Raw genomic sequence first — 25,951 nt, forward strand, 5'->3', positions numbered from 1 at the left:
AAATCTTCCCAAAAAGGGAACTAATACAAAAAGGAGCAAGGTGTCGACTTTTTACCTTCCAAGAACTGTAGATGATGCACAAGCTTGACTCCTATGGTCTGCTCTTGATTCCTCTAGGCTTTTCCTTCTTATTTGAGTTCAAAATCACCAAAAAGCACCACAAATGCATTAGCTCTTTGCACAAACGGTTAGGGTTTTGGCTATAGAGATTTCCGAGGGAAATAAAGATGAAGGAGATAAATGAGAAGTTTAAGTAGGGTGCAAACCCCTTAGATTTGGTTTTGTCCTGACAGTGCGGACTCGTCGAGTCTGGTCGCCGACTCGTCGAGTCGCTCACTTAACTCTTGTGTCCTATCCGCTTCTACTCGACGAGTTGGTCCACCAAGTTGCCGATTCCTAGGCCAAAATGAGAAATATACTCAAATAAAGTACATACCAGAAATCGGGTGCTACAAATCTCCCCCACTTACTTTAGACTTCGTCCTCGAAGTCTGTTGCTCGTTCTTGGAAAAGCTGTAACATCCTGTTTAAAATATAGCGATTTAAATAATAAATCGGAACCCTGAGATGTAATTTTTATTATTATTTTATATTATTATAGCCCAAAATCAGATAATAATTAACACGGTTGGTTTCGGAAAGCCAAATGGCAAGCTTTGGAATCTCCAGGGGCTAAAAGTTTATTTCTGGGATTTAATTTGTGAAGATTTTATGGAGTCAGGGGCTGTTTGGTAAGATTGGGACTTAATGGAAAGGATATTGAAATGCTAAGGGCTAAATGGTAATTTATGAACTTAAAGTGAAAAACATTTGTGGGGGAGGGACCAAAAGTGTAATATGTATACATAAGTTTGGGGATGGAGATGGGGTTTAAACCCGCAACCCGTCACACCTCCTCGTTGCATGCTTATGAGAAGAAACCCTAACCCTATTCTACAGCCGCCACCACCACCTTATCTCCCCCATCCCAGCATCGTCGTTCCCTTCATTGAGCCACCACCGCAACTAACTCCTCTACCGGTGACGTCTAGCGCTGCAACGGAAGTCTCCGAGGACGGAGCAACTGTGAGCTATCACTGCCATCATCCCTCCGTCGCCTTTCTTCTCTTTCTCTCTTTCTGTTGCTGCTGCTGCTCGCAAGTCGGAGTCGTTACTTCTTCCCTGTTCTTTGGTGCACCGTTTCAGCCATGACTGCCGCCGCCGTAGCTTCGAGCGGCTGCCTTTGTGCTCCGATTTCCACCTGCCACCTGAAGTGGGTGAGGTGGGTGTTTGCTTCGCGATGAACTCATGTGTGTGCAGACTGTTGCTTTACTGTGAAGTTTGGGGATGCTCGTTTGGCCTGAATTAAACCCGAGAAACCACCATGGCTGTCAACCATGGTGGCTGCCGCCACTATTCTCTTTTCTGCCATCCTTAGCCGCCGTATATGGGTGGCTGTGAGTGTGATATAATGTTTTTGTGCGAGTGTTTTGCTTGTAAGCGGTTGTAGGAGTGATTCTTGTTTGAAATTCTCGAAGAACAGCCACCACCACCACCGTGAGGTGGTGGCTGCCACCATAGGCCGCCCTGTGTGTGCTTTTGCTGTGTATTTAGGTGTGTGTAGCTTAATGTGAGTTGTGTATGTTGGATATCATGTTGTAACATTGTAATGGTGCCAAAATAATAATAGTAATCTCAAACCACCGCCGTAGGGTGGTGGCTACCGCCTCCTACCGCCACCAGTCGCCGTACCGGGTGGCGGTGTGCTTACCTTGTTGTGTTTGACTCATTTCGGGGATGCTTGGTCAAAGTGGGCCCAATAAAGCCCTAATAGGCCCAAGGAAACCCTAATTAACCCAAAGAGACCCTAATGGGCCCAATAAGATCCAAAGTGCCTAAAAGCCCAACCAATGGATTATTGGGCTAGTATTGGGTTGGAAGAAACTAATTAAGGTTTGGAAACCCTAATGGCATAAAACCCTAATTTGTGGGAAATCGATCGGGACACACACACGGGAATTATTTAATAAACTTGCAATATTAAATAGTAATAATTGGTAGAAATTAATCTAAGCAATATTGGACTCAATGGATTAAGTCTTTAGTAGATTAAGTCCTTAATGGGTTAAGTAGGAAACTTAACCTTAATCGGCATTTTATGTGAAACCCTAACTTTACTTGGGTTTATTGTTGGACCTTTCTATTGGGCCTTGATGATTGGATTATTAATGGGCCATCCAAGAATAATCACATGGACTAAAATAATTTAATGGGCCTAGGGTAAGGCCCATGTAAGGGGTTAGGCCCAATTTGGAAAATTGGGCCATAGATGGGTCATAGTTGGGTCTTAACAGTTATATGATGTTGGGCCTTAGAATAAGACCATGTATAGGCCTAGGCCCAATTTGAAAAATTGGGCCATATGTTGGCCTTTGATTCCTAGTTTGACTTTTGGGTCTTTGGTTTGGGTCTTGGGCTTGCGTCAAGCCAAGATGGGGTAATGTAGCCTGTTTCTCCAAGAATGTATGGTTATGTGTTTGGACCCAATTATTAATTGGGTATTGTTTTATGTTGACAGTGCGGGAATCTGACAACCAGCAGCTGGGATTGTATCTGCGGGACTTCAGTAGTGTCAGGTGAGTTATCCTCACTATACTAAGGGGTCTAAGGCACCAAGGCCGGCCCATTGGATATGTTATGCTAGTAGTGTTAAATGTTGAGTATGACTTAGTGTTGCATGCTAGTGGTTATGCCAGTTAAGTAGACCTATAGGACTACCTGTGATGTTATATGATTATTGCATGCTCAGTAGTTATGTTATATGTATGTGGGTTGGGTTGAGGTTGTACTGCTCCATGCGGTAGCCAACAAACCCTAGAGTATTCCAGATATGAGCTGAGGGCCCGGTAGGCATTCCAGACTCATACTGAGGACTCGGGAGTATTCCAGATATGAGCTGAGGGCCCGATAGGCATTCCAGACTCATACTGAGGACTCAGGAGTATTCCAGATATGAGCTGAGGGCCCGGTAGGCATTCCAGACTCATATTGAGGACTCGGGAGCATTCCATATACGAGCTGAGGGCTCGGTAGGCATTCCAGACTCGTACTGAGGGCTCGATGGCATTCCAGATACGAGCTTAGGGCCCGATAGGCATTCCAGACTCGTACTGAGGGCCCAAGGGGTAGTCCAGCTTGTAAAGCTGTGGACCCATTACATGTTGTTTTGTTTTGTTTTGTTATGATATGATATTGTTGTTATAGTTATGCGGACTGTATGTGTATCGGTATTTTAGTGGAACTCACTAAGCTTTCGGGCTTACAGTTTCAGTTTATTGTTTCAGGTACATCACGAGATCGTGGCAAGGTAAAGGCGTGATCGTACATCTCCTCACTTTTTATGACTATGTTTCTGGGATACTCTGATATAGAACTATTTTGAAAACAAATTGATAATAACTGTTAGTTTCTAAATGTTTTAAAAAGTTTAAAATTGGCTTGAATTTTTCGGGTGTTACAAAAGCTCTGGGTAATGCTCCATCATCTCATCCACCGGCTCCTAAGTCCATTCTGAGCCCTTCCGGGGCTACTATTGCACCTTCACCAGCTCGAACCACTTGTTCCTCAGATCCTTCGACTTTCGGTCAAGGATCACCACAGGCCGCTCAATGTAATTCAGGCTGTCATCGACCTGAATATCCCCTAAGGGCACCACTGCTGAGTCGTCCACCAGGCACTTCCGCAGTTGAGAGACGTGGAAAGTGTTGTGGATCTGACTGAGTTCGGCTGGCAGATCCATCCTGTACGCCACCTTGCCCACCCGGGCTAAAACCCTGAACGATCCAATGTACCTAGGGCCAAACTTGCCCCGTTTCCTGAATCGGATGATGTCGTTTCATGTCGACACTTTCAGGAGAACCATATCCCCGACCTGGAACTCTAGGTTTGATCGGCGCTTGCTGGCATAACTTTTCTGCCGACTCTGTGCAGGCTGAAGCCTGCTTTGGACCTGCTGAATTTTCTCCGTCGTCTTGAGCACCACTTTGGTGCTCCCCATGACCCTCTAGCCAACCTCACCCCAACATATCGGGGTGCTACTCTTCCTCCCGAACAACATCTCTAAGGGAGGACGGTCAATACTCGCGTGGTATTTGTTGTTGTACGAGAACTCAGCCAATGGGAGGTAAGTGTCCCAGCTACCACCGAAGTCTAGCACACACGCCTGCAACATATCCTCTAGGGTCTGGATGGTCCGCTCGCTCTGACCATCCGTCTGCGGGTGAAATGCGGTGCTAAAATGGAGGCGAGTACCCAACTCGTCGTGTAATTTCTTCTAGAACTTGGAAGTAAACCGCATATCCCTATCTGAAATCACGGAGACTGGCACCCCGTGTCGTGCCACCACCTATCGAATGTAGATTTCGGCCGAGATACTCTCCTAGATCGGTATAAAATGGGCATTCTTGGTCAATCGATCCACGATGACCCATATGGAATCCACTCCCCGCGCGGTCCTGGGGAGTTTGGTGATGAAGTCCATGGTAATATCTTCCTGGCTGCATCTTTATGTATGGCCTCTAGTGCTCAGCCTTGACCTTCCTACAGGTCAAGCACTACTCCACATACCATGCTACATCCCGCTTCATGTAGGGCCACCAATAGTTGAGACAAAGATCCCCATACATCTTCGTCGCCCAGTGATGAATGGAGAATCGGGATTTGTGCGCCTCCTCCATCGGAACCTGGTGCACACCCCCGTGGTATGGAACCCACACCCTACGGTGTAGTGTCAATAACCCTCGGCTATCATAGTCGAAGGAGGAAACCTGAGCCACTATACGCTCGCTCTTTCGGTGTTCCTCCTTCATGGCTTCCCGCTGGGCCTCTCGGATATGCTCCAATAGAGGAGTCACTACTGTTATCCGCATGAAAATGTCTCGGATCGACGTTGCCTGGTGACTAAGCGCATCGGCCACCACATTGGCCTTCCCCGGGTGGTAAAGGATCTCACAATCATAATCGTTCACCACGTCCAACCACCGACGCTGCCTCATGTTCAGATTCGGTTGATCCATGAGGTACCTCAAACTCTTGTGGTCCGTGTAAATGGTACACCATACCCCATAGAGGTAGTGTTGAAAAATCTTGATGGCGAAGATGAACACCACCAACTCCAAATCGTGCGTCGGGTAGTTCGCCTCGTGAGGCTTTAACTGCCTTGAGGCGTAGGCGATGCCATGTCCTCTCTGCATCAGTACTCCGCCCGAAACCGTAATAGACCCATCACAGTACACCACAAAATCCTCTACGCCCTCTGTCAGGGGCCAAGATTGGCGCCTCATACAATCTCTGTCTCAGTGTCTCAAACGTTGTCTGCTGCTCAGGCCCCCAACGAAAGACTACGACCTTCTTCGTCAGCCGTGTCAAGGGTACGACTATCTTGGAGAAATCATGGATGAATCTCCGATAGTAGCCGGCTAATCCCATGAATCTCTGAATCTCAGATGGGGACTTTGGAACCTCCCATCTAATCACAACCTCTACCTTGGCCGGGTCGACCAGAATACCGTTCTGGTTGACAAGCTGCCCAAGAAACTGAACCTCGCGTAACCAGAACTCACACTTGGAGAACTTAGCGTACAAGCTCTCCATACGCATAGTCTCCAATACCTCTCTCAGACGCTCCTCATGCTCCACCCGCGTCTTGGAGTAAACCAAGATATCGTCGATGAAAACTATCACGGACCAATCCATCATTGGTCTACATACGTGGTTCATGAGGTCCATGAACATGGTAGGAGCATTGGTGAGCCCAAAGGGCATCACCACGAACTTGTAGTGACCATAGCGAGTCTGAAACACAGTCTTCTACACATCCTCCTCTCTGACCCTCATCTGGTGATAACCCGAGTGCAAATCGATCTTGGAGAACAAAGATGCTCCCTATAACTGGTTAAAGAGGTCGTCAATCCTCGGGACTGGGTAACGGTTCTTCACTGTTACCTTGTTCAGCTCCCGGTAGTCAATGCACATGCGATGCTACCCGTCCTTCTTCTTGACAAATAGGATCGTGGCTCCCCAAGGAGAACTGCTCGGCCTGATAAATCCTTTGTCTAGCAGCTCCTGCAGCTGCGTAGACAACTCCTGCATCTCGGAAGGAGCCAACCGATATGGTGCCTTGGCTATCGGAGCCGCACCAGGGAATAGGTCGATCATGAACTCCACCTTTTGCTCCGGAGGTATCCGGGGAAGCTCTTCAAGGAACACATCCATGTAGTCTCGCACCACCGGAATGTCGCTCACCGTCGCCTTACCCGCCTCCCGGGTATCCATAACATACGCGACATACCCGGTGCAGCCTTGCTGTAGGTAGCACCTAGCCCTTGCTACTAAACACATTGTGGGTCAACGTTGTGGCCTCTCTATGTGGATCACCAACTCTCCCCCACCTAGGGTCCTGAATCGCACTAGTTGTTGTGCGCAATCTATCACCGCCCCATTAAGGCTCAATCAGTCAATGCCTATAATCACCTTGTTCCCATGCAACCGTATGGGAACCAAGTCTACCATGCAGCGCTCCTCAAATAACCTCAGTATGCAATCTCTGGAAACTGCTGATGCTTGCACCGATTGGTCATCGGAAATCTCTACCTCTAAAGGGCAATCCAACATGCCCGAAAACTTAGGAAACCTCTTGCTAAGTGCAAGGGAAACAAAATATCGAGTGGAACCTGAGTCAAACAACACCTGTACTGGGATACCGTTCACATGGAACGATCCCGTCACCACATCGGGTGCGGCGCATGCATCCTCGATAGTCAACTGGAAGGCCTGACTCCTCACCACTAGAGCCTCTGACTTGCCCTGCCGGCCATCAGTAATCCACATGGTCACTGGGGCCGGCACCTTCAATGGCGCTGCTGCTGTCAACTGGGGGAAATTGGCCTTCTTGTGGCCCATCTGTTTGCAGTGGAAACATAGCAACTCAGACGTTTGAATAGCAGGTATAGGGGTGGTACAATCCCTGTTGAAGTGCCCCGTCTTGTCGCACTTGTAGCAGCCTGACGATCCTAACCTACATGCCCCCTCGTGTGACCTACCTCATTTCCTGCAGCGGCCCTGTCCTGACTGGCCTTTCGGCCTACCATCTGATCCCTTGGGCTTCTTCCCCGAAACCCCAGTCGCCTACTCCTCCTCTACCTTCCTCTTTCGGATGTGCTCCAAATCAATCTCCCTCTCCATTGCCCTGACAATCATGGAATCCAGAGTAGGGCAAGCTGAAAAACTAACATGCTCTCAAATTTTGGCTCACAGCATGTCATGGTAGCGGGTCCTCCTCATGTCCTCATCTCCCGCATACTGGGGCACCAGTAACGCCTCTCACGGAACTTGGCGATGATCTCCGCCACAGTCTCCGTAGTTTGTCTCATGTCTAAGAACTCCCTAGCCAACTGTTGGAGCTCCACTGTAGGTGCAAACTCTTCCCTGAATTGGGTCAAAAAGTCTGGCCACGTCATAGACTCAACAGTCGAGGCTCCCAGAGAGTCACCACCCGACTCCCACCAATATCTAGCCCTGTCTCTCAAGCACCCTACTGCATATCTCACCTTCGACCCCTCGGGGTAGAAGCTGGTCAAATGTGCAGACTTAATGTCTGCAATCCACCGCCTGGCTGCAATGGGGTCCTTCGCCTCATGGAAATCCGGCGCACCATTGCCACTGAAGTCCTTAAAGGACAGTGTACGTGATCCCGACTGTCTGGTCGCCATGTCGCTCCTGAATGCCCGGAGGTGATCCTCCATCAACTTGACAATCCCTTCCTTGATCGACCCAAAGACGACCGGGGTCACATCAAGGATGCCTCTAGTGACCTCGGACGCAATTAACTTGCGTAGCCTCTCATCCACCGGTTCAGAACCTGAGTCCGAACCCAATCCCTCTCCTAAGCTGCCAACTGCTGGCATCGGACGTAGTACCACCATTCTTCTAATACATAATGACAAACGTCAGTGATACTGATACATCTAGAGGGATCACATTCATCACAAGTTCCCTGGTCTTGCCTCAACCTTCCTCGATTCAAGTACGTATCCCATACTACCTTCCACATCTATCCGTACTTTCCTTAAGAACCGCCTCAACTCCACCAATTCCCTTATACTACTACTCATCTCTTCTATTCCCATCCTAGGCTTTCCCTAGGGTACCTCTGACTCCACCCTAACCAGTCCTCAGCTGCTGAAGGTCTCCTTGTAATGCCAATTAGCCATTACCTGAATACAATCATATGCAATGAGGCTCGGATAATCCTTCGAGTAAGGGATTCGTCCCTACAATGGTTAGGACTCAAACAAGAGCTTCGAAATAGGGTCAAATCCAATCCTCTAAGATTATCCAAGCCTGATCACATGTGACTTTAACGTATTCACCTAATTTCTAATTCACATCACTCAAAGTCCCACAAAGCACAAAGCAAGCAGCATTCAGACAAAAGGGAACGATCTCAAGCAATCCTATCCTAATAACAGGAAACTGTACTAACATACAATGCTAAGCTCATACTATCATGCATAACCTAAACAGGCTATCCTACTGCTTTCTACTCAATACTAGCATGCTATTCTCTTAAGCTGAAACACATAAAGCAGGTACAACCTATTCCAGCAAGTTGTTCTACTGAAGCCAATAAACATAACATAAACTTGTATGGGTACTTTGGGGAATACTTATTTGAGCTCGGCCGGTCGCGCACATCACACACTTCTTTCTTTCTCAAAACTCCTTTAACTCATCTTTTAGAAAACAATTTTCCTGTAAAAAGCTTTTAATCCCTCGATTTGAGTCCAGACACCCCCGAGGGTGTATCCGAATCCCTCAAACCAGGGCTCTGATACCAACTTGTAACGTCCCAGATTTCGAGTCCAAAAATTTCATTTCGGTTAATTGATTATAAAACATTTATAAGAAAACTACTTGAAAGATATATCATTTCGAAATCAATATATCATGTTTGAAAACCCAAATCATAAAATAGTAACATGTCAGAGTACAATCCCAGAATATCTCAAGTGCGAAAAACAATGCATGTGTGTATAATGTGCTACTACCGCGCCAGCTCCTTCCCCTTAGCTGAAGAGGTACCTGAAAACCAAAACTGTAAACTGTAAGCACGAAGCTTAGTGATTTCCCCCATCGTACCACATACCATACAATCATATAACATATATACTTCCGGGCAATTCTGGGGTGCCTGACCTACCCGATACGCCCTTTCTGGAGTGCCGACCTACCCGGTATGGCCATTCTGGGGTGTCGACCTACCCGTGTCAAGCCATTCTGGGGTACTGACCTACCCATCGGTCCTAACAACCGAGCCTCGAGGACTATTCCACCCCCTACTGCTACTATCACATATATCATAACATAAACAAGCTATTAGACATATCTGGGGTGTTCAAACTACCCTTCGGTCCTAACAACCGAACTTGGGGACTATTCCCCTCCTCCTACTACTATCACATATAACATATCATGCCAGCATATAAACATATCATCACATACTGTCAGACATATCTGGGGTGCTTGACCTACCCTTCGGTCCTAACAACCGAACTCTACTACTATCTTATATAACATATCATGCCAACATATAACATATTAGGTAGTAGCAAACCTAGATGATATCACAAAGATGATCATTTGACAGAAACTCCTACTGGTGGGCCGATGTTATGGTCATAGACCCACCGCTACTGGAAGGTAACTCACCTCGTACGAGTAGTTGTTGATAATCTGTACGGGAAATCTCTGTCTGTTGTTGCTCCGAAAATCCTCCGGTTATAATCCCCACAAAACACTCAGTCAGAATCAGGTATATACTCTTAGGGTAAAATGACTATTTTACCCCTGACTAAGTCCAAGTCAAAGTCAAAGTCAACTTCCAGTAGACCTGACTCGCCGAGTTGGGCCGCCAACTCGGCGAGTCGCTATCCTTTTAACTGTCCTCATCCACGTCTCTACTCGTCAAGTTTAGAAATGACTCGACGAGTTCTGCTTCTATACGAGCATTAAATGAACCTTCATCTGACTCGCTAAGTTGTATGAACAACTCGTTGAGTTCATCCTCATCCTATGAACCAGTCCTGTCCTCGATTATCCGAGTTGTATGAACAACTCATCGAGTTCATCTTCAAGAGTTGGGAGATTGCCTTGGACTCGCTGAGTCTGTTCATACACTCGCTGAGTCCTATGAACTCCAGGACTATGGCTTAGCCCAATACGTTGGGTAACTCCCCTGGACCCTCTAAAACCTTTCCGACACTCCACTGGGTCTCTTTGACCCATAACAGAAAAGGGGAGTCTAACCTTAGACTCGTCGAGTCCTAAGAATGACTCGCCGCGTCGATACTGTCCAAGTCCTATTTCTCAATTTCTGGTGTACCACCCTTGACCAAATGATAGATCTAGGATCCTAAGATCAATCTAGCACATAAAGTTACGAACTTTACGTGCATGCATGGGACTATGAGCTAAAAAGACCCTAAAAGAATCTCTTAAGTTGTATGGGGCTTTCCATGGGTGCAAAGGTAGTCCCTTTCTGCCTTCTAACTCCTGAATGAGCCTGGATCTGAAGCCTTAACCCCCAACCATGCTTGAAAGCATGGTTGGTTACCAAGAATGGCTTATACAAGACCTAAATCTCCCCAAAAAGGGATCTAATACAAAAAGGAGTAAGGTGTCGACTTTTTACCTTCCAAGAACTATAGATGATGCACAAGCTTGACTCCTATGGTCTCCTCTTGATTCCTCTAGGCTTTTCCTTCTTCTTTGAGTTCAAAATCACCAAAAATCACCACAAATGCCTTAGCTCTTTGCACAAACGGTTAGGGTTTTGGCTATAGAGAGTTTTGAGGGCAATAGAGACGAAGGGGGATGAATGAGACGTTTAAATAGGGTGCAAACCCCTTAGATTAGGGTTTTGTCCAGACAGTGCAGACTCGTCGAGTCCGGTCACCGACTCTTCGAGTCACTCACTTAACTCCCGTGTCTAATCCGCTTCTACTCGACAAGTTGGGCCACTAACTCGCCAAGTCCCAGGCCAAAATGAGAAATATACTCGAATAAAATACATACCAGGAATCGGGTGCTACACCAAATCTCCGAGGACAAGTTTGTTAATGTCTTTGAAGTTGAGATGATGTCTCTTATGCCACAACTAACTATCATCTGATGATGCTTTTTCAAGTAGACACACAAAAGGTTTTCCTTGAATATGATTCAGGTTGTGAGGGTACATTTCACATTTTCTTTTTAACTTCAATATAGTTTTATCGGGATCTTTGTGTATAATTTTTGAACCTTCTTCGTCAAAAGAACTTTTAAGACCAGTAACTACAAGAAGTTGAGAAACACTAATTAGATTGTGTTGTAAGCCTTCTACATAAGTTACCTTATGAATTGTGAATTCGTTATTTGTTATCATTCAATATCCTTTGATTTCTCTAGTTGCATTGTTCCCATATTTCACTCTTCCACCATCTTTTAAAGTATGAAATTCTTATAGTTATGATTTTCTTCCAGTCATATGACAAGTACAACCACTATTAATGTACCATTCTGAATCAATCTGCTTGTCACGAATCACCTAAAAAAATTAAGCAGATTTAGGAATCCAAACCATCTTGGGCCCTGATGAGAACTTTGATTTAGAAGATGAAACAAGAAAAAAAAACATTATTTTATCAATCCAAAATGATTTTCGGATCAAAGTATTATTCACCCCATATTGAATTTTGAAAACTTGAGTTTTCGCATCACAAAGATCTATTTCAACAAAAGAAGTTTTCTGATTAGAGTTTGCTTTTTTTTTTGCCATCTTTTCAAAAAAAAAATCTTCTTCTTCTTTTAATTTTGCCTTATATGCTTTAATATTAGCATCATGTTCTTTCAACTCTTTCTTTGGAATATACTTTGTTTTTGTTGATGAGTTGGATTTACCTTTCGAAAGAATGAATGAATAAGTATTTTGATTAGAAGATCTTTTCATACCAACAAACTTTTGGTTTAACAATTAACTTAACTTCAGCTTTAACTGATATTTCACTCATTTCGCTTTCATTAAATTCAGACATATTCTCATACTTGAGGTTTTCTTCTGAACTTAATTACTTGCACAACAAGTAATATTTCTCAATTGAAATGATTTTGATTTGTTGTTTATCATTTTCAGTTAAAACTTGTTTCAACATCTTTTTGTTTTCTTGGGACTTAATGTATTCTTCAATTTTCTCAAGTTGAGCCTTGTAAGAATCACCAATAGATTCATTTGATGATACCATTGATTCGCATCTATAACATTCAGCATCAATTTCTTCTTTTAACTCTAAGAAAGGTAAAATCATTTTATGCAAACCTTTTCCTATCTCACAATCAAGATGCAATTGTGTAATGTTGGTGTAAAGACATTTCACAATATGACAAAAATATTTCTCAGTTTTAGCATAATCCTATTGTCTTCTTAAGTTTGATTACATGATCTTTAGACCTAACAAGATCTAATTCCAAAGCCTCTATTCGCATACATCTTTCTTCATTCTTAGATGTAATCCTACTAAGAGTGTCATCAAGATTAGAATTTCTTATGTGAGTTCTCTTTAAAATATCACTTAAATCAAAAACAACATCATGCAAATTAGTTAATTTAGTATCAAAACAAGAAATAGGAATATCGAGAGATTTAAGAATAAAATGTACCTTATCAATTACCTTTTCGCACTCAATGACATGCTCCTTCACCGTCTTCGTAGAAAAATAAGCATATGAAACTGTTCCTTCATCTGTGAAGTAGCCTTGATTTTCTGATATGGCACTTGTAACCATGAAACACATGTGTCCGTTAGTCTTTTTCTCATCCTTCACTGTCAAATAATCAACATGAGTCGGTCTGCAAACTTCACCATCTTCCGAGTCAGTTGACCACACTTCCACGTTTCCATAATCATTGTTGTCTTCAGTTACCACTAGAACTGCTTTGCTAGAATTCTTGTGAAGTTCTTCGATTTTCTTTACGTAATAGGCTTCATCTTTGTCTTTTTCCTTCTTCTCATTTTGTTTTCATAACATGCATTCCATTGCAAAATGATTCTTTCCATGAAAATAGTTGCAGTCAAAGCCTAAGTCACTAAGTAACTTCTTATCCTTCTTTTCATCATTTCTTTGAAAGTTTTTGAAACTTTCACTCTTGGATTTTTTAGAGTTTTAACTTCCTTGCTTGTAATTGTTTCTAGTAGATTTGTTTTTGTTGTTGTTTTTTAAACGAGAGAAGTTCTTTTTGAAGAATTTATTTGGATTAGTTAACATTAGGACTTTGTCTTCTTTTGTAAGCTCCTCCTCTGAGATATCAGATTCAGAATCTTCCACCACAATCTTTGTTTTCTTTTGCTTTGAACTTTCACTTTTTGTCACCAAGGCCAACGAACCAACACTTGTAACCATCTTTGCTTCCTTCATCTTCATGAGACTTCAATATACCAATAGTTTTTACAAGAGAGTAATTCTTGAATTGTTCGTGAGCTTTAAAAGTAGAAATAATTGACTTCCATTCTGACCTCAAACGATTCATGAATCTGACCTTTTTTTCTTTGATTTCTCTCTTCAAATTGTGCATTAACATACGACTTAAAAGATGATTAAATCGACTATCAGTTTCTTCAATATTTTCATTGGACTTTTGCTCAAAAGATCCGAATTCAGATAGAAGTGACGTTTGTAGAGAACGAGTGAGATCAGCATCTCCAAAATATAATTTTTTCAATTTGTCACATATCTCTTTTGCAGTTTGATAAGAACTGACCAAACGAAAAGTCTCAGGAGGAAGAGCAAACCTTATGATTCTCAATGCTTTTAGATTGCACTTCAATTTGTCTTTCTCCACATAATCAATTTCAGTGTCATCAGCAACAATGGTGTCAAAAGCTTCTTGAGTTCTGACTTCAGTCTTCATGTTGGAATACTTGTATGTTTCTTTTGTGATTGCATGCCAGATGCAAGATCCATGAGTTTCTATCCCTAAAACATAATCTTCAAAGTTGTAACACTTAGTTTTGAAACGTTTCATTATTCGGGGCGTGGCTTAATTATCGGTTATCATAAGGCTTTGGGGCCTTAGGGAAAAAGAGATTTAGGCCACTTTGGGTGGGGGGATAATGTAGTTTGAGTGATCCTAGTGTTCGTTCGTGTTTTGGAGCTTAAGGGTATAATCGTAATTTTGACAGTTCGGGCCTTTATGAATTTTGAGTATTTATCTGGGAAGTTCTAAGGAGAAGGTGAGTAGATAGAAGTGCAGGGCTTCTCGTCACATTTTCGTGGATATAAAGTTCGTTGGAAACGACTTAAGACCAAGGAGTTATGGCCAATTGAAGATCATGGGTTTTTGGAGCATGGTTGAGTACGCAGGGCATACTCACCATGTACACTGGGGGTAATGGGTTAAGGCATCATGCATGATTCATGAGTATGCCGAGCGTACAAAGGGTACGCGGGGCGTACTCCCTTCAGTAAGAAAACCTTATTTTTGCAAGTGTACCCGTTATAAGCCACATGTTTTCATCTTTTGATCATTTCCTAGCCAGCCTCCATACCCTAAAAACCCTAATTTCTTCCTTAGCCTATGTTTGGTGATTTTAAGTTCTTGTGGATGATCTTGTGCATCTAGAGGACAAAGGTGAAGCTTGAATACTCATTCTTTGGAAGATGGCTTTGAGATCCAGCATTAGCATCTTCTTTTGGTGGCTTGGAAGGTATAAAGTTCAAACCTTGCCATTCCATTTCATAGATCTACTTCTTGGCACATTTTTGGTCATATTGGTCCTTTTGATTGGTGATTAGGAGTTAAGGTCGTTTTTGGAGCTCAATCTATATATCTAGGTATATTATGGGTTCTTTGGGCATAAAGGTGCAAACTTTATGGTGGTTTTGGCCCCATGCGTGTACTAAGTCAATTATTAAGCTCCTTTGAGCTCTAGAGCCCCATTTAGCCATGCATGCATATAAAGTTGGCAACTTTATGTGATTAACCACCTTATGGAAGTCAAATCTGAGTTTAGATCAAAGTCTTAATGGGTTAAGTGTTGAATTGGAAAAGTTGGCCATGATTGGTGAGTACGTTGGGCGTACAAGTTTGTATGTTGCGCGTACAAGCCTCTCATGCAGTACGCTGAGCGTACAAGCTGGGTACACCCCACGTACTCAACTTACTTGGGTTTCTTTGTTTTGGGCTTCAATGTTGGTCTAAGTTTGGCCTTGATTGTTTTGGGCCATCATTATGTTATGGTTGGGCTATATAGATTTTAGTGGACTCCATTGGGTGAAGGCCATGAGAAGGATTGGGCCCAATTTGTAAAATTGGATCGTAGTTGGGCCTTGGGTGTTATTTTAGATTTTTGGGCTTTTGGACATTGGATTGGGCCTTGGCTTTAGGTCATGTTAGAGGAAGGTTAAAAAGGTCTTTTACCCTAATTTGGGCTCTTCGTGTGAGTTAGGATCTAGTTATTAATGGGTTGTAATTTTGGTATTTGATAGCATGGGGATTTTAGCGGGTGTTAGAGTTTTATCCATGGGTTTCAATTGTCTGAGGTGAGTCTCCTCACTGTACTATTGGGTCGAAGGCACCAATGCCAGCCTATTGGTTTATGTATTATAGGAAGACCAGGGGTGGCCCTTGGCATTTGTATAAAAGACTAGGAGGTGGCTCTTAGCAAATTTGTATGCAAGACCAGAGTTTGGACTCTGAAAGATAAATAGATAAGTAGTTGTAGATTGTATGCTAGTTGTCTTTGTGATGATTGCATGGAAAACCAAGAGGTGGCTTCTAGCACTTTTCTGTAAGACCCAGGGTTTTGGCCCCCGACTTGGCAACAAAAGACCATGATACGGCTCGTGACATAATGGCAAGACTACGGTTGGCACATAGAACCTCCTATTGCATGTTGATATGTATTACTTGTGTGTTATATATGGTATGTGGTATTTTAGGGAACTCACTAAGTTTTGTGCTTACAGTTTTTTGTTTATGGTTTCAGGTACCCCCGATTCAAATGGGATGGTCCTAGCTTGATCGCAACGCATACACCCATATTTTTCCCCAACCTTGAGATTTTGGGATTGTACTCTGATAACTGCTTTTATTATAAAATGTCTTTAAGAGTCTGAATAAATGATAAATGAATGTTTTGGTTGTTTTAAAAATGAAAATTTTCCCTTCGTATTTTGGGATGTTACAAAAATAAAGAACCCAAACTTCATAGTCTTCAGGAAATAGAATAGGAATTCTCGATGTAGAACCGATACTGCTTGGAAGGTTGAACGTGATTGAGTGTGAATTCTCTTTTGACATTTCAAAGAAATGAAACGAGAATCAAATCAATGAACTTGAAAAAAGAGTTTTAGAATCAAATCGAAAGATTCAAACAAGGAATTAAAGATCAATTTGCAAAGAGATTTGCAAAATGCGGAATAGATCTAGAATTCGATGAACAAATCTGGAAAACACGATGAACAATGACAAAATCGAGATTTGAAAAAGCTCAAATGATCACACGATACCAAGTGAAGGAACGATTAGATTCACGATTCAAACGATAATGAGGTTCACAAGTACACACAAGGTAATAAGATTTCACTTTGATTAATGAGTCAGAACAATTCGATACAGAAGCAAAGAACTATTTTATCCCCACAACGCTAACTCAATCCTCTAACCAATGTTCCTTTATATAGGCATCACAGGAACATCAGAAACGCATCTCAAGTCAATAGATAAACTGCGAACTTAAGGTAACAATGATATATGAAATCGCAAGATAAACAAATTACACAAAGTAAAGAAATTGACATAACAAACACGCAAGCACGCACACGCATTACAAATTGACACAAGAATTATTACAAACTCTACATAAGTATTCGTTCATTTAATTATCACAACCTCTCCCAAAAGCATGTGTAATCCAACATTTAGATCTAAAGCTTGATATTCCATGGTATATCCTAACTTATACCCTTGTCAACCAATATCAATATTCCTATAGCCGGTTATTCGTTAATCAAAAAGTGGTTTGAAAAAATACAAAAAGATCTAATACTATATGTTTCATAAACAAAGTATTTAGAACATTAAGAAAACATAGACAAAAGCTAAGAAAACACAAAATCCCAAACTTATTTTACCATATTAATATATAAAAAGAAAATGCATCCATTCTCCCACTTCGCCCAACAATATTGAAGTTAAAGTTAGCGCGGTACTACATAACTAATAGGCTGCAACTACTTTGTTTTATGCAAAATGGTTGATTGGTCGCCACCTATATCTTTATAATCATTCAAACACTTAAACTTCACATTTTCTAAAGGTAAGTAACTTAACAGAAAATATCATTTTATCTGGAAAAATATCGAAAACCAATTTTGATGCATACACTCTCACAATGCAAAACCTCACTAGTTTGAATTTGAAGTTTGAACATAGCAAAACAAATTACCTCTATTTTCCATCATAAATGTAAAGCAAAACCAAGTTCCAAACAAATCGTTATTCATATCGTAACTCGTTTTTTTTTTACTTAATCCAAAAGATTAGACACCGCAGTCCGTTTAAACGCGTCCACCTGCGCCAGCTGTCCCGCCAACGATTTAGTCGGGAAAATATTATCCGCTTTCATCCGTTCCCTAAACCCATACGCAGGCATCTTCGCATTTATATAAGTTTTCAAAAGCGAATGATACTGCCTCAACCTCGCCACATACCCATCTTGTCTCATTCTATGAAACATCTTCTCAGCATTATGCACATCTCCTTTCTTAGCATACTCATCCATAACCACCATATAACTATTAAAAAACGGCTTCACCCGATTTTGCTCTGAAGCCCTACGCAAAATCAAGTCAGCTTTTTCAATCTCACCCGCTTCAACATAAAGTTTGACCAACGCGTCCCAAGTCAACGGCCCGATCTGGCAACCGATCTCAGCCATCCGTTTCACAAGATCCTTCCCTTTCGATAACATTTTGTTATTCGCATAAACTTTTAACATCACCGCGTAATGTCTCGCGGAAATCCGTTTGTATCGGTTCGACATTTGGTCAAACACGGTTTCCGCTTGGTCAACTTTGTTTAGGGTTCCGTATGCGGTGATCGCGTATAAGCATTCGTTGAGCATCGGGTTTGACTCGCAGATTGACCAGATTCGGTTGACTTCCTCCAGGCTTCCGAGGGACGCGTAGAGTGGAAGTAAATACGCGCAAGCCGATCGGTTTTCTTTCAAATCGGATCCTTCCAGTTCTTTTAATACAGTTTTTGCTTTTTCTTTTAATCCAAAGTTTATATAATGTCGCGCTAAAATCGCGCGTATTTTGGGATCCGCGTCGATGTTGATGTCTTCGGCTTTCATTACCTCAAGGATTTGCTCGATTCCGGATATGTCGTTGCTTTGACCTTTGATGTCGAGTAACATTCGGTAAGTGAAAAGAGATGGTTTTACGTTTTCGTCCTCCATTAGCTTTAAGACATCGGGGATTTTTTTCTTGTTGGTTCTTTTGTATAGGAGGAGGAGTTGGTTGCAGACGAAGGGCGTTATCGGGAGTTTTAACTCCTTCATTTTGTTGAAGATTTGTTCGGATTTTGACGTGTTGGTGGATCGAACAGAGTTTGCTAGGAGAGTTCGGTAGAGAAGTTCGCCTTGAAAGGACTTTGGGATTCTTGAAATGTGGTTTTCTGCAGCTTGGAGACCGTTGACTTTGCTGATTAAGTCGATATGAGAAGAATAATCTTTTTCGTTGAATTCTAATTGTTTTCGGGTCTGTAACCATTCAGACAGCTGCAGGAGTAAGAAATAGGAATGTATTTCTGTTAATATTTGATAAGCTAAAACATATTTATTCAATCAGGTAAATTATTCAGAATGCAATCAATGTCTTAAAGAACCTGCAAAGCTTTGGCATACATCCTACGCCTGCGAAGCTCAAGCATGGCTATAGATACGTCTGATCGGGTTATACTGTCTCCTTTTTCAAGCCATTTATCAAGGGTCTTTTGAGCAGGTTGCATTGGGGAATCCATGAGAGCCTTGAAAATGGCTGAAGAAGCTCTTTTTTGTTGATGGGTTTTTGTAATTTCAGGAACTGATTCTTCCATGTCATTTTCAGAAAGTTCGGGTTCAGAGGTTGATTCATTATCACTTTCATCTTCATCATTGTTTCCTTCAAGCTCAGAAAATCCATCCTCCAATTCATCATCATCTTCTTCTCCACTGCTTTTTGTGCTAGCCATTGAAGAATAGGTGTGCTTTGAAGTGGCATTGGAATGTGTATTGGAAGAATATTTGATTAATATCTGGGATTCACATGTGTTTCTTGAAGGATTGGTGAATCTGGTTTTGTCCACGTAGGTAGAAAATGGTGTTTTGTGTTCAGGATACGATACACGAAAGGTGACTGCTGAAAACGTTTGTGACCTGGATGATAATTTGAATAAGTAACAGAAAAGATAAATAAGCTGCGTGAATGTGAATGAAAGAAACATGTGATCCAATTCATGTACAATACAATTTCAATATCTAAATGGGCACTAGCCTCTATGTACAAACTCGCTAATGAAAAGGGACATGGGAAACATAAGGTATATTAAGGATAAAAGTCAGTCGATAGAAGAGGAATTGGCTAACCTCGTTAACGACGTTAACCTATAGAAGAAGATTTATGTAAAATTTACAAATACTGAGAACAGGGCTGCGTCCATCGTTGCTATGACAGCATACCAAGCTTCTTATTGGTAGCCATTAAGAATAGTACAGACCAATATTTCCGGCGATGGCATACCCCTTTTTCCCGATTAAAAAAAATGGTGAGGGATTGCTAGAGCAACATAGAGACGTTTTGTTTAAAAGGATGCAACCGATTTACAACTGCTAAAAGCCAGTGGAATCGAGCTACTACTTTTGGAAGATCAATCATGGTAAGGCAACAGCCAGGTTATTTCTTCTATAATTTACGCAAATTTGGGAATTATGAAACAATAACAAGAAATATGCGTAGACATTTACAAGAAAGCAGAACATTACCTGAGAGCAATGGAGGAGGTTCGTCGAAGCGCCCACATAATGGCGTCTCGAGAAATGAAAACCAGAGAGATCAGAGGTGAAGAAAGGAACCCGCTTAAACCCCCTTTTGCTGTTAAACCCTAAAAACATATGGGACGAGACATAAACAATCCATAAACTTTGTATATGTTGTCAAATATTTTCCCTATTTTTTAGCATAACATCATAAGTAGTCCCTAAAGTTTTTCCTAAGGTTACCTCTATTCCCTTTGTTTTTCATGCTACGTATGGCTCGAGCTTGTGCCATTCTTTATTACTTCTCGTATGAGCAATAATGGGAGAGGTGAAAGTCAGCTCGTTCAAGTAATCAATCGATTTTTTTTGTTATATAGGAGAGGTAAATTGTAATGTTTTTAACATAAAAATTTGACATTTAAACTTGAACCTAGACCTTATTCTCTGGAATCTCACATTCTTGTTGCTAAGAATCGTTAAAGTAAAATTACTAACATCATATAAGCTATAGCCTAGTCAAGAAATTAGACCACTATGGACCCTATAAAATAAAGCCAAATGCACGTAAATAGATATTAGTCACATATTTTAGTGTAATTTTCATTCTCAACATTGTACCTTTTTATGAACTAAAGCAACACACAATGGTTTTTCATGAATTTCCACCTATTTTTGCAAAACTAAAGTTAGTACAACTTGTATAACTATCACATTGTGATATAATGTGATACAATACATAAATCAAAATGAAAAAAATGATATAATAGTTTAAATAAAAAAAACACATTCATACTTAGTTATTGTAATACTCGTGATAGGAATCTATTGTTTGAAGTGCGAAATTCTACAATGTATAAGGTTCAACTCCATGTGATAAGTTTGATATGGGACATCCAGAAAGTATAGTTTTTTTAATTGTATATAAAAAAATCACATATTATTCCAAAATCAGAATTCATCAAATGTATGATGATTCTGTGCCTAAGATTTGTATATTTGAAAGGAGCTATATATGCATTTTCTTATTCTTAATAATATTATGAATTATAATAAGTTTGTCGTTTAAGTCTTCATTATATTTCAGCTAAATGATATATATATATATATATATATATATATATATATATATATATATATATATATATATATATATATATATATATATATATATATATATATATATATATATATATATATATATATATATATCAGACACATTATTAAATTAGTTGATATCGCTTTTTACGTTTTGTAAAAAAAAAATTTTATCTTAATTTTCTAGAAGTTTCAAAGTTCATGTTATAGATTAACTATATTGCTTGTGAAATTTATATTCAAATCGACCATCGTCCATTGTATCGATATTGAACAAAGATAATTTGATAATTTGATATTTTTAGAAAAGTATAAATATGAAAATTGTAAATAATGCTGTTAATATTTCTATATCAATTATTAAGTTAGACAAATGGGGTTGTGGGGCCAAGTGGAAAAGAAGGAAGATATGGGTGAGAGTGTAGTTCATGGATATAACCGAAGGAACGACTGTAGGGCCATTTCGTCTTATCTTCTTCCCGAAAAAATGAGACTCACAAACAACGACACAGGATATGAGTCGCAAACCAGACTACTCTTCTTCTTCTTCTTCTTCCTCTTCATTAGGCACAACCCCCGTCTCTCATCTTCATCTCCATATTCATCTTCACCGGCTTCTCCATGGCGGGTGGTGTTGCAACGGTGCAGCATAACCTCAAGATGCAGCCTTCTGTCTCACTCCTCCCCTCTTCTCAATCCTCCTTCTGTGGCACCAAATTCAACACCTCCGTTCAGGTACCCTTTTACCCTTGTGATGCATTGCTTAATTTTGAAAAGCAAAACACTTCTGATACGATTTCTACTGATTACCAGAGTTTTGGTGTAAAATTTATAGTATAATCATGATCAATCTCGAATTAGGAAAGCAATTACTTCGAAATTAGATGTCAAATTGAATCTCCCTTGTATTGCCATAAGGAAAGAAAAGAAACAAACACAGGAAATAGGGTTTCTGTATTTATGATTCTTTGTTTAATTTTGCATCTTAATGAATCCCCTTTGTGATGTATGTTTTCAGTATAAGAGGAAAGTATGTCAACCAAAAGGCGCTTTGAACGTAACAGCATCTGGTGCCAAAAAAATTCTTGTAATGGGAGGTACACGTTTCATCGGGATCTTTCTTTCCAGACTACTTGTTGAAGAAGGCCATCAGGTTCACTTTTCCTCATTTACCCTTCTCTCCTATGTTTGTTTGATTCATTTTCACATGAATAATCTTACAATTTCTCCATCGTCTCCATATTACAATGTACATAATGGCTCATAACTCCTTCTTTTATGAAATTTGGATAATCAATTTATACAGGTAACTCTGTTCACTAGAGGAAAAGCACCCATCACACAACCCTTACCTGGTGAAGCAGATGAGGCATACAATGCTTTCAAATCCAAGGTTTGTTTAGACTTTCTTATACTGTTTCTCATGTTTATACTTATGTTCTCAAGTAATAGTGGTATTTTTCATGATTTAGATATTACACTTGAAAGGTGATAGGAAGGACTTTGACTTTGTGAAGACTAGTCTTGCTGCTGAAGGCTTCGATGTTGTCTATGATATAAATGGTGCGTAGAATCATAAATTTCTTAATTTTCCATCTATAGCGCTATAAACGAAGGATTTAATATAATAAGCAAAAAAAAAAAAAAAAAAAAAAAATCTTTTTATTTTCTCAGGACGTGAGGCAGTCGAGGTGGAGCCTATATTAGATGCATTACCGAATCTAGAACAGTAAGTTATCAAAATAGGCATAAAATTAATCTTTTTTTATTTGTATTTTTTACTGTTTTACTATATCGCAGGTACATTTACTGCTCTTCAGCCGGTGTTTACCTTAAATCTGATCTTTTACCACATTGCGAGGTCAGTTTATCGACATTTTTCTATAATACAATCTAAAAGATACCTTTTCTTTATAATTATATATTAAATTTCTGTTCTTTTTTTGGCAATAGACCGATGCTGTTGACCCTAAAAGTCGACACAAGGGCAAACTTGAGACAGAGGCGTTATTGGAATCAAAGGGTGTTAATTACACTTCAATAAGACCCGTTTATATCTATGGGCCATTGAATTACAACCCTGTGGAAGAGTGGTTTTTCCATAGGTTGAAAGCAGGAAGACCAATCCCAATCCCTAACTCGGGTTTGCAAGTAACACAACTTGGTCATGTCAAGGTTAGTAACTTATCAATTATCAAAATACTTTATCACTTACGTCACTTTCATCCAATTTTAATCAAATTTACTTTTTGAAACGTGTCAACTTTTGAGTAAATGTAGGATCTTGCTACAGCTTTTATAAAGGTGTTGGGGAACCCAAAAGCAAGCAAGCAAGTGTACAACATATCAGGAGATAGATATGTTACTTTTGATGGACTCGCAAGAGCATGTGCTAAGGTAAATTAAATTTCCCTATAAATACGGAAATTATTTGTAATCTGAAATTTACAAAATAAAATTACAATTCACTCCTTGTAGGCTGGTGGATTCCCCGAGCCTGAACTCGTTCACTACAATCCCAAGGAATTTGATTTTGGAAAAAAGAAAGCATTTCCCTTCCGTGATCAGGTAAATACATTTGAGACGTGAAATTTGTGAAAATGAGGAAAGTGATATTTCATTTTCTTTGTTAAGTTGTGTTCTTTATGTATTAAGTAGTGACAATTTTTTGATGCAGCATTTCTTTGCGTCTGTGGAGAAGGCAAAGGTGGAGCTTGGAGTTGTACCCGAATATGGATTGGTGGAAGGCTTGAAAGACTCGTATGATCTGGATTTTGGTCGAGGGACGTTTAGGAAAGCAGCTGATTTTGAAACAGATGACATTATTCTTGGAAAGAGCCTTGTTTTAAGCTAAATATAAATATCATTTTCTCCCAATTCATTCATGATTATGGAGCATTCAATACACTACTTGTATAACAAAGTCCAGTTTGTTGATTTATATGAGAGATGTCCATTGTCTAAGAAATGGGAAATTGTTGTTGTGGCTATTGATAGTCGGGTTTTGGTACATTTCATCAAAACAAAAGCTTTGGATCCCGTGGAAAACAAAATTAAATAAATATATATTTTTTTGATTAACCAAATATATGCGATATAAATTGTCTACATCAGACTTTAGAGTTTGGAAATCAATATTAAACCTAGCTACAAAGAATAGTATTCTCAAATTGTAATATCCCGACTCCCAGGTATTTCTTTATTATTATTTATTATTGAGACTTCATGTGTGACTCGACGAGTTGTGAGCCTAACTCGTCGAGTTGAGTTTGATTAGAACATGTGTGTAACAGCCCAGATCCCTAGGTATCTTTACTTTCATATTTTTGATATTCTGTGAGAGGACTCTGCGAGTTGGAGGTCGAACTCGCCGAGTCGGGTCGCGGTTTTGGACGGAGGTTCGCGTCCGGACTCGGCGAGTCCAAGGGATGGACTCCGCGAGTCCGCGCTGTTTAATGAAACCCTAATTTCCCGGTCCTAAGCTCTATTTAAAGGACCTTATGGCCTTCATTTGCGGCCACCTTGAACCCTAAGTGCACCCATACGACTGAGAGACCTTGTGAGTGTGATAAGAGGCCATTTGTTCATCATTTTGTGTATTATTGCAAGAAAGGAGGGAGAAGATCAAGCTTGAAGAGTTGGGGAGCTTGGATCTGCTTCTATTTCATCAAGGGAACCTTCTTGAGGTAACTTTCAGAGCTAAACTTCGTATTTTGGGTTGATGTGTCAAATCTAGGGTTTCTTCTTGCCTTATTTGGCTTAAATTGGAAGTATGAAAGGTCCCATGGAGATATGGAACTTAGATCTGGACCTTAGCAGGTCCAGGAGGCCCCATATGACAAGCTTTATGTCCATTCTTTTGAGTTGGAAGCTAGGGTTGCCATATTAGAGGTTATTTCTCCAAAATGAGCCTTGTATACGTTGCATGGCGACCAAGACTGAGACTTTACGTGATAAATGAGCTTGGGAATGCCAGATCTATGTGTGTATGGAACGGATCTGACCGCAAAAGCCAGTTTTAGCTGATGCATGGCATGGACTCGCCGAGTCTGAAGAACAGACTCGACGAGTCGCTTGAAGATTATCCTTGAGACCACCCAGTGTGTAGTCCTGCCGAGTTGTGGGTGACTCAGTGAGTCACAGTGAGTTAGAAAGGTTTTGACAGGTGGACCGAGTCAAGTTGGGACTCGCCGAGTTGTCCTTGCGACTCGGCGAGTTGAGTCGCGGTGGCCCCGTGATTCAGGCCCAGGTGGAACTCGTCGAGTCAGGGGAGTACTCGACGAGTCAAAGGGAAAATCCTTGCGAGTTGGTTAAAACGCGTAGACTCGCCGAGTCCCTATAGTGCACTCACCGAGTCCGGTCAAATGGACCAAAGACTGTTGACCAAGTCTACCTGTGTTGACTTGATAAGGATGGTCAACCTTAGTGGTACAAGTAATAATTATAGATTTATGATGTCATAGGAGGATTACAGCTCGGGGGTTCGAGCACGAGTGATTCCAGGGTTCACGAATTAGTGAGACATACGAGGTGAGTCTTCTCACTATACTGTACCCGGAAGGATTTGACTGTGTGACCGGAAGGTCGAATATGATATGAGATATATGCCTTATGTGTGATAAGTTATTCGTTATATGTGCCATGTAGGATATGCTTGATTTGGGCCGGAAGGCAACATGTTACGGGCCGGAAGGCGTGGTCATATGGACCGTAAGGTTGACGTGGGTAGGACCGGAAGGTCTACCCAGTCGGGACGGAAGTCCCCT

General features: G+C 41.0%; 2 protein-coding genes across 2 annotated transcripts; one reads left to right on the top strand and one right to left on the bottom strand.

Moving 5' to 3' along the window:
• Positions 1–17,395: 17,395 nt before the first annotated feature.
• On the bottom strand, positions 17,396–20,208 carry LOC145047925 (pentatricopeptide repeat-containing protein At1g80270, mitochondrial-like). Its single transcript, XM_078996299.1, has 3 exons — positions 20,097–20,208; positions 18,962–19,490; positions 17,396–18,854 (listed from the first exon to the last, which is right to left on the bottom strand). The coding sequence occupies exons 1-3, from the start codon at positions 20,132–20,134 to the stop codon at positions 17,601–17,603; spliced, it is 1,821 nt and encodes a 606-aa protein (XP_078852425.1). The 5' UTR covers positions 20,135–20,208; the 3' UTR covers positions 17,396–17,600.
• A 1,484-nt stretch (positions 20,209–21,692) lies between these two features.
• Positions 21,693–24,153, top strand: CRB (chloroplast RNA binding protein). The gene is made up of 10 exons (XM_078996300.1): positions 21,693–21,920; positions 22,204–22,338; positions 22,492–22,578; positions 22,658–22,748; positions 22,860–22,914; positions 22,986–23,046; positions 23,139–23,360; positions 23,466–23,582; positions 23,664–23,753; positions 23,863–24,153. The coding sequence occupies exons 1-10, from the start codon at positions 21,807–21,809 to the stop codon at positions 24,037–24,039; spliced, it is 1,149 nt and encodes a 382-aa protein (XP_078852426.1). The 5' UTR covers positions 21,693–21,806; the 3' UTR covers positions 24,040–24,153.
• Positions 24,154–25,951: the final 1,798 nt, after the last annotated feature.

The sequence above is a fragment of the Lactuca saligna genome, chromosome 5 (assembly GCF_052625555.1).
Source record: "Lactuca saligna cultivar CGN05327 chromosome 5, ASM5262555v1, whole genome shotgun sequence".
Classification (NCBI taxonomy): Eukaryota; Viridiplantae; Streptophyta; class Magnoliopsida; order Asterales; family Asteraceae; genus Lactuca; species Lactuca saligna.